The sequence below is a fragment of the Bactrocera neohumeralis genome, unplaced genomic scaffold, assembly GCF_024586455.1.
Source record: "Bactrocera neohumeralis isolate Rockhampton unplaced genomic scaffold, APGP_CSIRO_Bneo_wtdbg2-racon-allhic-juicebox.fasta_v2 ctg3669, whole genome shotgun sequence".
NCBI classification, from domain to species: Eukaryota; Metazoa; Arthropoda; class Insecta; order Diptera; family Tephritidae; genus Bactrocera; species Bactrocera neohumeralis.
In genome coordinates, this window is record NW_026090906.1 from 4 (window position 1) to 12,551 (window position 12,548).

At 37.0% G+C, this 12,548-nt stretch overlaps 1 protein-coding gene across 1 annotated transcript; it reads left to right on the top strand.

The window, feature by feature from the left end:
• The first annotated feature begins 5,104 nt into the window (after positions 1 to 5,104).
• LOC126767041 (uncharacterized) lies at positions 5,105 to 6,017 on the top strand. Its single transcript, XM_050484658.1, has 2 exons — positions 5,105 to 5,359; positions 5,449 to 6,017. Exons 1-2 carry the CDS (start codon positions 5,292 to 5,294, stop codon positions 5,900 to 5,902), a joined length of 522 nt encoding a protein of 173 aa, XP_050340615.1. The 5' UTR covers positions 5,105 to 5,291; the 3' UTR covers positions 5,903 to 6,017.
• Positions 6,018 to 12,548: the final 6,531 nt, after the last annotated feature.

The window sequence follows — 12,548 nt, forward strand, 5'->3', positions numbered from 1 at the left end:
TTTAATTTTTTTTATTATTTATTTTTTAAGATGATCACGTACCCTTTTTACGGGGATATTTTTTTTTTCTCCCCACGTTGGCCCCAAAACCCGATTGCGGGAATTTATAAAAAAATATTTTTTTTTTATCCCCCCCAAAAAAAAATTTAAAACAAGACGTGTCGACTGTGTCGCTGAGACAAAATCCCCTTTTATTTCAAGTTACTCATATTTATACATTTACTTATTATTTATTTAAATTATTACATATTGGGTTGAGTTTAAAACAAGCAAGTGTCAATTTACATTAATGTCCTATTCAGCATTTTTATTTTATTATGCCTTCTTGTGAGGGCTACAAATACTGTTCAAAGAAGGTTTATTCTAAGTGAACGAAAAAGTATATCGAATTTATTTTAATTTATGAGTTGTGCGGACAAAGTATAAAGATTCAATATTGTTTACAGTTATGGTCAAGTGGCTGTGTGGAGGCTGTCATTAACTTGCATGCATTATTACTATTACCTAAATATTTAATTAATGTAGGTTTAATAATTTATTATATATTTATACATAAAAGTTATTTGGTGGGCATTATACATATGTTACATATGCGGTCACTCATATTCACGTAAATATGTAATTATGTGTGCAAGAACCATACGCATAATGTTTGTAAATTTGTCTACCCATAACTTTGTATGTAAATGTGCACACTTATTGCTTCATGCGAAATCTCCGTTGTCACGGGCAACCAATGACTGAAGCTCACGTTTTGTCAAAGAGTCAAAGTGTAAACACAATGACTGCGACAGACTGCAGCAGCACGACAGTGAACTGAAAACGTCGTTGTTCATCTTACTACATGTACATTTTGAGAAGCAACAACAACAAAAACAAGGGCCCTTTAAAAAACAACGAGTTTCCATTTTGTATGTACACAATTTCGTTGTGCCATACTAATTCTTTTCACTCAATGAAATTTTAATATTTTGTTCAGTGAAATTTTTTATGAAAAAAATAAGTAAATAGTCAATATTTTTGCTTTAAATTATCAATTATTATTACATATGATATAATAGAGCTATAATATAGCTATTTTATGCTTTTATTTGTAAAATAACGTCAAGTTTGTTAGAGCTGTGAATAATTTTACATTTTACATATTAGTGGCATCACCACTCTACCTCCTCTTTCTATCTTCCATTCTACTGTCAACTCTACTGTCGTCCTACTGTCGTTGGCAAAAATAGGAGCAAATTGAATTTAGCGAGAACGACAACCGTCGGCCTGCAGTCGTGTGGTCGTGCAGCTGGCCGCAATGAAGACTGCCCATAAGAACGTGTATTTTAATATTTGACAGATGTAGTTTGCAGTCTGTCGCCGTCTATGTGTTCACCACATCAATGTGTCGAAGAACTGACGCGACGACAAAGCGTATTGTTGGTAGAAAATCCGAGCTGTGTCGAAAAAATAACCGAACGATCGCCGATTGTCACTGCTTCCCTTGCCGCTCTAACAGCTTTACTATCAAACTTGTGTAAATATGTATGTATATGTATCAGCGTGCATATATATCGACGCAGATTTTTGCGAGCCACGGGAAAATAATTTAGAATTGACAAATATTATAAATCGACAACAACTGTGGTCACAACATCAGAAAGTTGTTCAATTTATGATTTTTAGCTTTTGCCATCGTCGCAAAAAGACGCTTGTCAGCAAAGGCGTGCTCGGGTAGATGTAATGGTGTTTGTATTTATGAAAGTTTACCCGTTGAAAGTGCGCTAGCGTTCATGAATGAAAATGTTGTTGTTGTGTGTTTTTCTACAAACTTGGGCTTCGACTATTTTTCTGCCATGACTTGTGACGTTGCTGATGCTATTTGAAACGATTGTTGTTTTTGTAGAACAATATTTGTAGTTTTTGCGGCGACATATTTACATGTGTACGCAGATATGTATACATATATGTGGGCTCGTGTAGTATGTATTATTTGTGTGGGATTGTCATACGCACATATGCATGTGTGCAAGTGCATATAGAGCAGTGCGCTCACATTATTTTACTTCTAAACTATAATATCATGATTTGTATTTGAATTGTACTTAGATACATATGTATGTACATAAATATGTAATTATGTGCTGATATGTATGTAGATGCGTATGAAAATTAAAATGAAATGTAATTTACATATGATATTATTGTAATATATAGCATATCCACATAGATACATATTTGTGAATTTATAATATATTATCAAATATATATAATATTTAAAAAGTAGATCTTATTTGTACATTAACTACAAATATTACTTTGAAAATAGCATAATTTAATGATATAGTTATTAATTTTGAATGAATTCAGAAAAATTCGCAAAATGATTTTCATTTGAACTAATATGACTGCATGTAAACGTATAAAAATATAAGCAAAAAGTCAACATACGTCTGTAAAAGCAATGTACTTATATTTATGAGCATAATTTTCATTGAAGGCTCCGCTATGTTCACGCGCCACTGTTAAAATTGACATTTACTTTTGAAGATAATTTCATTTAAATGTTGACTCATGTGGTTTCAACAAGATGGCGCTACATGCCACACAGCTCGCGATTCTATGGCCATTTTGAGGGAAAACTTCGGAGAACAATTCATCTCAAGAAATGGACCCGTAAGTTGGCCACCAAGATCATGCGATTTAACGCCTTTAGACTATTTTTTGTGGGGCTACGTCAAGTCTAAAGTCTACAGAAATAAGCCAGCAACTATTCCAGCTTTGAAGACAACATTTCCGAAGAAATTCGGGCTATTCCGGCCGAAATGCTCGAAAAAGTTGCCCAAAATTGACTTTCCGAATGGACCACCCAAGACGCAGCCGCGGTCAACATTTAAATGAAATTATCTTCAAAAAGTAATGTCATGAACCATGAGATTTTGCAAATTTTATGCGTTTTTTTTTTTTAAAAAAGTTATCAAGCTCTTAAAAAATCACCCGATATATTATACGGATTTTCTAAGTACCCAGTACGAAATCGTGGAAAGGGTAGGCAAAAAACTAATTAAATCAAAATATGTTCAAAATGACCTAGAAAGAAGATTCAATAGACCCCAAGTTAGTAGCAAAAACAATTTAAACAAGAGCTTTCACAAAATACAATCGTTCACATCGGAACAAAGAAAACATATGTCATGCGAACAATGCACAAGAGGGCATAAGCTTAAAACTTGCGAGAAGTTTAAAAAATTGAATGAACAACTTTGTCAGATCAAAAAGACTCTGTACAAAATGTCCCACTCGCACAATCTTAATAACTGCAAACGCAAAAATAACTGCTTATATTGTCACAAAAGATACAATTCAATACTTCCTTACAGCAGATATCCTATCGCTCTCCAAAGAAGCGCTTACACAAAAAATTACACGAGTTTAATTGCAAAAGCAAATCCCGAAACCGAAAATTCTAAAAGTTGCCAAGAGACACCATGTTTCTCAAAGGCACAAAAGGTTTAAACGCTGCACAGCGAAACACAAAATGGACTAGTTACAGAACTAGTCACCACCATACCAACTCAAGTTGAGGACAAATACCTTAATTCACAATTAAGGAAATTTCAAAAGTTAAGGAAACTTACCCCCATAACAAACAAAACTAAAGAATCTCAGTATTGTGAGGACTTTTCTAAAGTCACAACTACTCAATCAAATAATGGCCGGTACGTCGTACGACAACCACTAGAGCCACAATTTTCCAATACCCTGCATAAAGGTAGAAAAAAACAAGGTCAGATTCCCTCATAGAACCTCATATAAAAACACAATTATATGTTCGTAACTTTTCGACCCTGCAGGATGGCTTTCGCCAATAATGATACAAAATTCCTGCTTAAAAAATCTCAACCTACGCGGTGGCGGCGCGGTACTAAACGTCAAATCAGTGCATTCGCACTTAAACATAAAATATAACAAAAGCGTTTCAAAAGATCAAAAAAATTTACACTTTTCATACAATATTGCCCCACAGAGGTTTAAATTTTCAAATAAATAAAATCTCAAAAGTAAGTTAAGGCATCACCATACTCCCAATGCGATACAGTGACGCACCTGCACTCAAAAATAGCTAAGATCGCTCTTATTGCATCTATCCAAGCGCTCTTCATATGGGTGGGCTATAGGAATCAGCTATACAGCATTAATTAAGAAGAATTCTGTACTGTACGAATCGAAGCCGTTCTCCATTCCGGGCCATTTGAGTGTCATCGCCTTACCCTTCAATATTAATTTTTAATTAATTTTTGAAATATACATTTATTTTCTTAAATAAAATTGTTTAAAAAAAAACTAAGCGGATATTTTTGTTTTAATTAACACAGTGGTGGATGCTCCACAATAAACTGAGTACAAAATTATACAATTATTTCAAAAACTTGATCTTCCTCTAAAACGCCTTGGTCACCCAAATAGCACATTTTACCAAACCTGCAAAAGTCATGTGAAATTAGTGAAATTTAGTCAACGATTTGGTGCTATAATAGTGCTAACGTTTCTAATACTTGGTTCTATACTCCAGATTTTCAATTACAGCCTTTTTACAGGGTTTTCGCATAGCTTCTTTGGGATGGAGCTTCCAAGCTTCCTTAATACCTTCCCATAAATCTTAAGAATTTTGTTAAAATCTTTAGCAAATTTTTTAAGGTTAACATCGTTCCATAAGTTTTCTATTAGATTAAAGTCAGGGCTTAACACTGGCTCAATACATTCAATATTTTACGTTTAAAGTGAATAAAATTGTAAATTTATTTTAAAGTTTATGTTAAGTGAATTTTCGGGTAAATAATAACAAATTATGGAGAAAAGTGACACAGACTCCGAGTATCAAAGCGGTGCTTTAGGACCACCAACTAAGAAGAAATTACGTGCGGAAATTGTGCATAAAAAGTGTGTGACAACAGATTCAAGACAAGATTTTAAACCTAGTGAGACCCAATCAATTGATAATGAATCACGAAGGTGAGTACGCATCTCAAACCAGTTACTAGCGTCGTAGCGTCATATGCATTGTTTCTTTGTCCTTGACTATTTTCTCCCTCTACTAATATGCGGCATTCTACTCTCGACATTGGGACGCGTTTGATTCTCTGTCCTTTTCTTTCCTCTCTTTCTCTTTTTCTCTCGCTTTTTCCTTGTTACTCTTCCGTATTTTAGCCTCACGTTTCTACAATTTAAATTATAAAATACTAATTAATTGTAGAGGTTTACCATTACAAATAATTGGTGACATCGTGATTGAACATGGCAATAATCAAATGGAAGTTAATGATGGAAATCTCACTATAGATCATGTACAAAAACCGAGACAAATGATTGAAGTTAGGTACATTAGTTTCGATTTTACTTTTATGATCATTCATGACTCTAATAATAATTTACCACATTTACACAACTGAAATTATGGAATTATAGGTTGAATAAAGCGCCAAAAACTTCTGCAGAACGTGGTCGAGAATTCAGAGCACGAAAAGCACTGCTTAAACAACAATGTAAGCAACAACAGGAACCAGATGCAATAGTTGAAATTGCTAATGATACCTCGAATATAGTAACTTCGAACATGGACATTCTATTACGACATATTCGTGAAGTTGATATTTTTCAGTCATCAATTGGTGATATATGTGCTGCTCACTGTGTTTTGGACGATGGAACAAACATCATAATGGTAGTTGTTTACATTTCGCCCAATAACACAGTTAATAATATCATAAAGTTTATATACAGAAGACTTATGATTTATGGTCGAGTAGGTTCTGAAGAACTAGGAGAAAACTATCATACGTTGCCACTAATCTTAGCAGGAGATTTCAATATCAATTTCATCCGAAGATGGACAACTCTTGATAAACTTTCTACGAGATAAATTAGAATTACAAATGAATAATGACCGTAATGAGCCAACTACAAGACATGGACCAACAATCGATGCAGTTTTTTCTAGATTTCGGTCTAATTTTAATTCTAAAATATATGTATCGTATTTCTCGTATTATAAGCCTATTGTCAACCACATTAATTACTGATGTACCCAATAATTAAAATAACGAATAAAACAATGAAAAAAAATAAAAGATCTATGCAAAAATATTAATTTACTAATGAAAACATAAAACAAATTTAAATATTTGTAGGAAATTAATATATGTATATGTGCATACATGTATATATTGCACACACACATTCATATATATACATATAGATAGAGCGAAAGAAGTTTCACTTCAGTCGTGCGGTCATAAGCACACTCACTTTTTTTTAAGTAGGGGGAAGCATCAAAAGCCGGAGTGCGGAACTTTAATCCGCTAAATCTATCTTACTCCCAACTCCAGACTCTCCCACGGAACCACCTGATTAAGTATTACTTCGTGGGAGTGATAAGACATTTAAGTCTCTTCTATGGCACGGTCTGACGGACGCCTACTCTTCTCTAAGTGTCTCAGTTTAGTCATGATTGAGGCTGCCGCTCCGCTGACAGCTCTCCAGTTCTCAGTGGACTGACAAATGAGTGTCGTCAAATTTTCCACCGTAAAACTATGTACCACCGAGTGTAGTTTTAAGTTTTTCCCTTGCACTTATAAAGCGCGGGCAATAAGAAAACACGCTTAGATTCTTCACAGTACTCTGAACACGACGGACAATTCGGACTAATGTCGCGCTGGAATCTATAGAGATAGCTTCTAAAGCATCCATGTCCACTTAGTATTTAGGTTAGGTGGAAATACAGGTCCCCATGTCGTCTGCCGATCCAGGAATGGATATCCGGTATGAGTCTGTAGCTCCACCGTCCTTTGAGTGAGGTTTGCAACCGTTGCTGCCATATAGTTAAGCTTTTCACTCTCTCTCTTCTTTTGGCTCCTGTAGTTGGCTCTGATAATTTGTACACTCACTCGTATTCGTCACCCTGGATATCAATGGGCATCATACTGGCTATTTCTTCAGCAGCATCGCTTGAAATTGTTCGGAAATCACTGATAACTCTTAGTGCCGACAGCCTGTGCACTGTGTTTATTTGTCTGGCATGTGCTTTGATGCCTAGCGCCTGGATCCATATTGGAGCCACATATAATAAAACCGATCTCATTACCTTTGCGAGTAAAAAACGCCGGCTGGAACGCTCGCAGCCTTTATTTGCCATCATTCTTGATAAGGCATTCAGGACTTTGTTCGCTTTACCTGCAGTGTATTCGAGGTGGTCCTTAAGTTTGAGCCTTGAGTCTACTATTACTCCCAAATATTTTAGGTGTGGCTGTGAATGAATCTCGCACTCCCCTATGGTGAGAAATATACTTTCCTCCACTTTTCTTGTACTTATGAGCAAGACTTCAGTGGTTTGTTCCGCCAGTTCTAAACTCATTGAGGAGAACCATTGGCGCAGACCTTTTATGCACTCGTTGCATTTTCTCCGGAGGTCATCGAGGTGTTTAGCAACTGCTACCACAATAAGGTCGTCTACATATGCAACTAATTTAATAGCTTTCGGTTGGTGTCTCCTTAGTACCCCATCATACATTATGTTCCATAAAAGGGGGCCAAGTACCGAGCCTTGCGGTACTCCACTCGAGATAGAGTAACTCTTGGTGCCTTCATCTGTATCGAATAAAAGTCGCCTGTGTTCAAAATAACTTATAACAATTTCCATAAGGTATTGATGAGCGCGCATTTCATACAGAGGCTTGATTATGTTTGCCCACTTTGGTGAGTTGAAGGCATTCTTCACATCCAGGGTGATCAGCCAGGGTGTACCGCCTTTCCATCGTTTGCCATTTACTGCGCATTTCGCGGTGTCAACGACATCATGTAATGCGTCAATGGGGGACCTCTTTTTCAGAAAGCCGTATTGTCTTTCTGATAATCCGCCGGCTTTCTAGATTACTAACTCCAAGCGATTTCTTACTATGCTTTCATATACTTTGCCAATAGTGTCAAGCATGCACAGAGATCGGTATGATGAAGGTTCCTCTAGAGGCTTTATTGGTTTGGGGAGCAGAACCAAACGCTGGACTTTCCGTGGACTATTTGCCATTTGCTGCTTTTAATTTTTCCGGTTATGGCAAAAAAAAAAAAAAAACAAAAAAGTATGTAGAAATATTGTAGTGAAGTGTAAGTGTATAAAAAGTGCATAATATGAAAGAAAAACTAACCATAATTCGAGAAATTGCAAAATTAAATTAGCGAAATTTTCAACTTTAAATGCAAATATCTCGAAAACCATAAGTTTGCGGCGGCTATAATTATATATTTTCTTAATCTGGAGCATCAGCCCTATCCAACCATACCACTTTTAACCCTGAAATCGTGGGATGGTATACTAAAGTTTCCCCCTATAAGGCAACTAATTTTAGTTTTTCCTATCGTTATATGTATGGTATTATGGGGAGTTTTGTTCTTAACTCATTTACAACCAAGGAGTCAAAAAATAAATTTATTTAAAATTTTCAGTTTTTTTATTGATTTATACCACCGCAGAGATGAACAAAAAAAATTTTTTTTTTTTACATATACGAAAATTTTGCTGTACCACACGAGTACAATGGTCAAAAGTGTATAAAATATTTATGAGTGGGTTATTTTAAAACAGTCGCGTTCCACGCACAAAGCAGTACCACATAGCTCGCAAATCCACCTGATTCGTTTATGGCAGACTCTGCATCTAAGAGGCTTGAGGATTCTCTTTGGAAAATGTGCTCCTCCAGCTGTAGAAACACTTGGAGCTTACGCGCGCTTAGAATATCTTTTTAATGTGTAGTGTCGTGGGTAGTATCGCGTAATGTCACGTTGAAACTCAAGCAAATCTTTGGTACTATTATTCATGTCTTTGTACAGTTTCCAAGCGTTTACCATTGTGGAGCACATAATCGAAGTAAACAGCGGCCACCACCTTTTTTTGCCTCGAATCCCAATTTTGTATACATTTACGGCCTGATCATGTAAATCAACACCGCCCATACCGTGGTTGTAATTTCAAAGTAAATTTGGCTGAGGTATACTTATCTTTTTTTGTTCCAGTTTTGACCAACGCTTTACGTATTTCAACGGGTCAACCGTATCAAAATTAGTTCCCATAGTTACCACATTATTGTCATTCTACTTGACAAACAATATTTTATTATTGTGGTCGTATTTGATCTCGAAATATCCTCTTGCCTGTTTTTGGAAATATTTTTTTGGATTCAAAGGACATTTTTTAGTTCTATTTTCTCTCGTTATTCCTACGGCTTTGAAGTTTTTCTCACGCAACATACGTAGAAGTTCATGACTTGTGAAAAAATTGTCAAAATAGATAATATGATCGCAGGGGTTACTTATGGTTTTTATTAGATCGAACACAACTCGAGATCCAAGGGGAAGATGTCTTGTATCACTATCAACATTTTTAGCACAACAGTAAGTATCAAATTTGTACAAGTACCCACAGCTACTTGTGAGCATCCAATTTTTAAATCCAAATCTTACGGGCTTTCCTTTGATGAATTGTTTCGCTGAATGATGGCCAAAATATTTTACCATTGCCTCGTCAATTGAAAGCTTTTCGTGCATAAAACCCTACCTTTGAAACTTTTCGCATAATAGATTCGACAGTGGGCGAGTTTTTGCCATTTTATCAGACTTGTCAATTTCATTATTGTTTGTAAAATGAATGTGGCGTTTCATTTCCAAAAATCTGTTTTTAGAAATGTTATTGCTTACAAGAGGTGATAACGTGTCTTCATCCAATTGCCAGTACATAGATTCTCTTGGCATTGAATGGTAACCAGAGTAAAAAAAAATGTCTAAAAAGACTTTTAGATCATCTTCGTCGAATATAAATTTATGCGAATTTTTTTGAGAAGCATACAAATGAGTTTGTTCTATGATCAGTTGTACAACATCTTTATCAAACAGTTGTAATGGGGTTTCGTCCATAGCTAAGGTATGCTCAGCCGCTCCAGGGTCAGTCTTGGGACCCACGATCCCTTAGCAAAAATAGTGTTTACTCTTGTAACGATGTATCCACACCCCCTTCTGTGGACAGCCAGACCAGCGTGATGTATACGGCGGTGATGAAAACGGGTGCAACTAGCGTGCCAGGCGTTGACGCTTGTTAGAGCCGGCACGGTGATGTATACGGCGGTGATGAAAACGGGTGAAACTAGCGTGCTAGGCGTTGACGCACGGTGATGTATACGGCGGTGATGGTCCTTCGGTTTCGCGCTGAAAGAGAAATATATTTAGAGCGTCTGTATACGATGAACTCCGGTTCACAACTGTCTTCGTTGACCTCTCGCTAGCAACTCTACTAGCATTGTACTTACATGTGAGTCGCCTGTTAGTCGCGTTATTTTCTGGCAACGGTGCACTACGGTGTGCAAGCAGCGGTACTGACGCTGTTCGAGGCAGCGCAGCTGAGCTGTCGCTGTATCACAACGCAACTACGGTCGATATCACACGAGAACTAACAAAACGGCAGAGTCATTGCGAACACTGGCATCACACCGAAGCGTGATGCCTTATCAACGCAATGCCTGCGAAGTATCAAATTCTACGGTATACTAGCTAACCTGCTACTCCACTTACCCTTGGCTATTGCTGCTGCTTGCGACCTTCCTCTCTGGCGAGCTGGAACAAATGATCGCATTCGGTGTGAAGTGCTTGCTTATATAGCAGCATAGCGCAGCTTTCGTCACCGTAGTGAGGTAAGTTAAGTGCGTAGTCAATGCGGTGAAGTTTAGTAGGTACGTATGGTGGAAAGCTCTATGTTGAGGTATGGTGAGCGTAAATGATGTACTGTGGTGTGAAGTTGAAGTAAATTATTGTAAGGTGGTAAAAGCCACGTTACACAGAGTCTCAGATACTTCAACGGGACTTTTACCATCCAAACCCATTTCCATTTTCATCTTATTTTCTATACATATATGTATATTGTAGTCGAATCCATTGTCAAGGTGCATGCTTCGTTGTTCCAAATAGGGCTTACAGAACGTATTTCAGCACCCATTTTTTGTAGCTGGGCAAGCGGTATTTCATCTTCGCTGTCGAAAGTTTATGCTGTTATTGAATACTTCAACGCATCCAGCAACGTCGCCAGGCAAGTTTATTTCATTTATGCTATCTTCATCACCTTCCTCTTCGTTAGTATTGACATCGACATCAGGAGGAATCATAACAATATCGACGTCATCTGCCTCATCATCATCCACGATGTCAGCTAAAGCCTGTGAAAGTTATTTATATCTCTTTCCATAAAAACACGAAGTGGAAATAGCCATCGTAACCAAAAGATACAATTTTTTATTTCACCTACACATTTTGCCATTGCACCTAAGCGGGTACACAACTTTTAAAAGGCACATACCTCAAATAAGAATTTCAAATGGGTTTTTTTTTGTAAAATTGATCTCTTTAGTCTTATCTCACACAACACACAATTTTAAAACTAACAACTGAGAGATAATAGCTCATCAACAGCAAAATAATGACTAAAGACATAAAATCACATAACATGAAAAAAACGCACAGAAGTTGACTCCACAAAAAATGCCGTTATGAATTCGCGTGAAGCGAATGTTTTTTTTTTGTTGTTTCTAGGAATAAAACTACACATTTGATCAAAAATTTGTGTGCAAATACTTAGCATTGAGTTACGCCACATGCCTAAACTTGACTGATTTTCTGTACACAAGCGAGTACAATGGTTGTAAATGGGTTAAGGCGTTTTTAAAAAATTTACTTCATTTTTTCGAGTACACCTATTTCCATTGGTTCAGGTGTCAATGTGGTATTATTATTGTAAGTGCTTCTACGCGAAAATCTGGTATTATTGCTTCTATATTCTCTGCCATAATTTTGGGTAAAATTGTGTGAATATTGCTCATTTCGGCGAGTGTTAGTATTTTGTGTGTTTTGGTAATTTTGGTTATACATATTAGTATTTGGTTTAATTATTATAACCGAGCTGTTTCTATTTGTGCGTTGATTAGTCATTCGTTAGTTGACTGTCGACGCGGATAGACGTGCGTGCGCATCGTTGTGTTTTTCAAAGTGTTTTTCTCGGTGATTTTTTTGCGATTTTTTGCGATTCCCTTTTGTGCGGGTATTTGTTTACGCGTTTTGGTTGGCACCGTTATTGCCTGGCGCGTGTGCATAGCGGTTCGGGTGAATTGTTGGTGTGATCGCGAGTAGCGAGGGTCGGTGACCGCGAGTAGTTTTGTGTGGTTACACATTTTTGTGCAATTTTGTGCATTTTTGTGTGCCAAATCGTCGGTATTTGGAGAATTATAGCGGTAAGTAATTTTATAATTACTGTATATACGGACAACGTGGTCATCCACGTTGTTGTTAGTGGCGGAAGCTTCGCACGGTTTCAGTGTAGCTCCGTGTTGTTGGCATTCTTGCTGACTGGACTGCCGGCCAGTAGTTCTGTGCTGAGCATCTGGCGGTTAGTTGGCTCAGTGTCAGGAAGATCTGGACAGGATTGCCCAAAGGGTGTGAGCGTCTGTCCAGTGTTGGAGATTGCGACTGTGAGGATGTGA

Coding starts and splice junctions, on each gene's coding strand:
- LOC126767041 (XM_050484658.1), top strand. CDS start 5,292: ATGGAAGTTAATGATGGAAATCTCACTATAGATCATGTACAAAAACCG. Junction 5,360..5,448: donor AGACAAATGATTGAAGTTAG/GTACATTAGTTT, acceptor ATGGAATTATAG/GTTGAATAAAGCGCCAAAAA.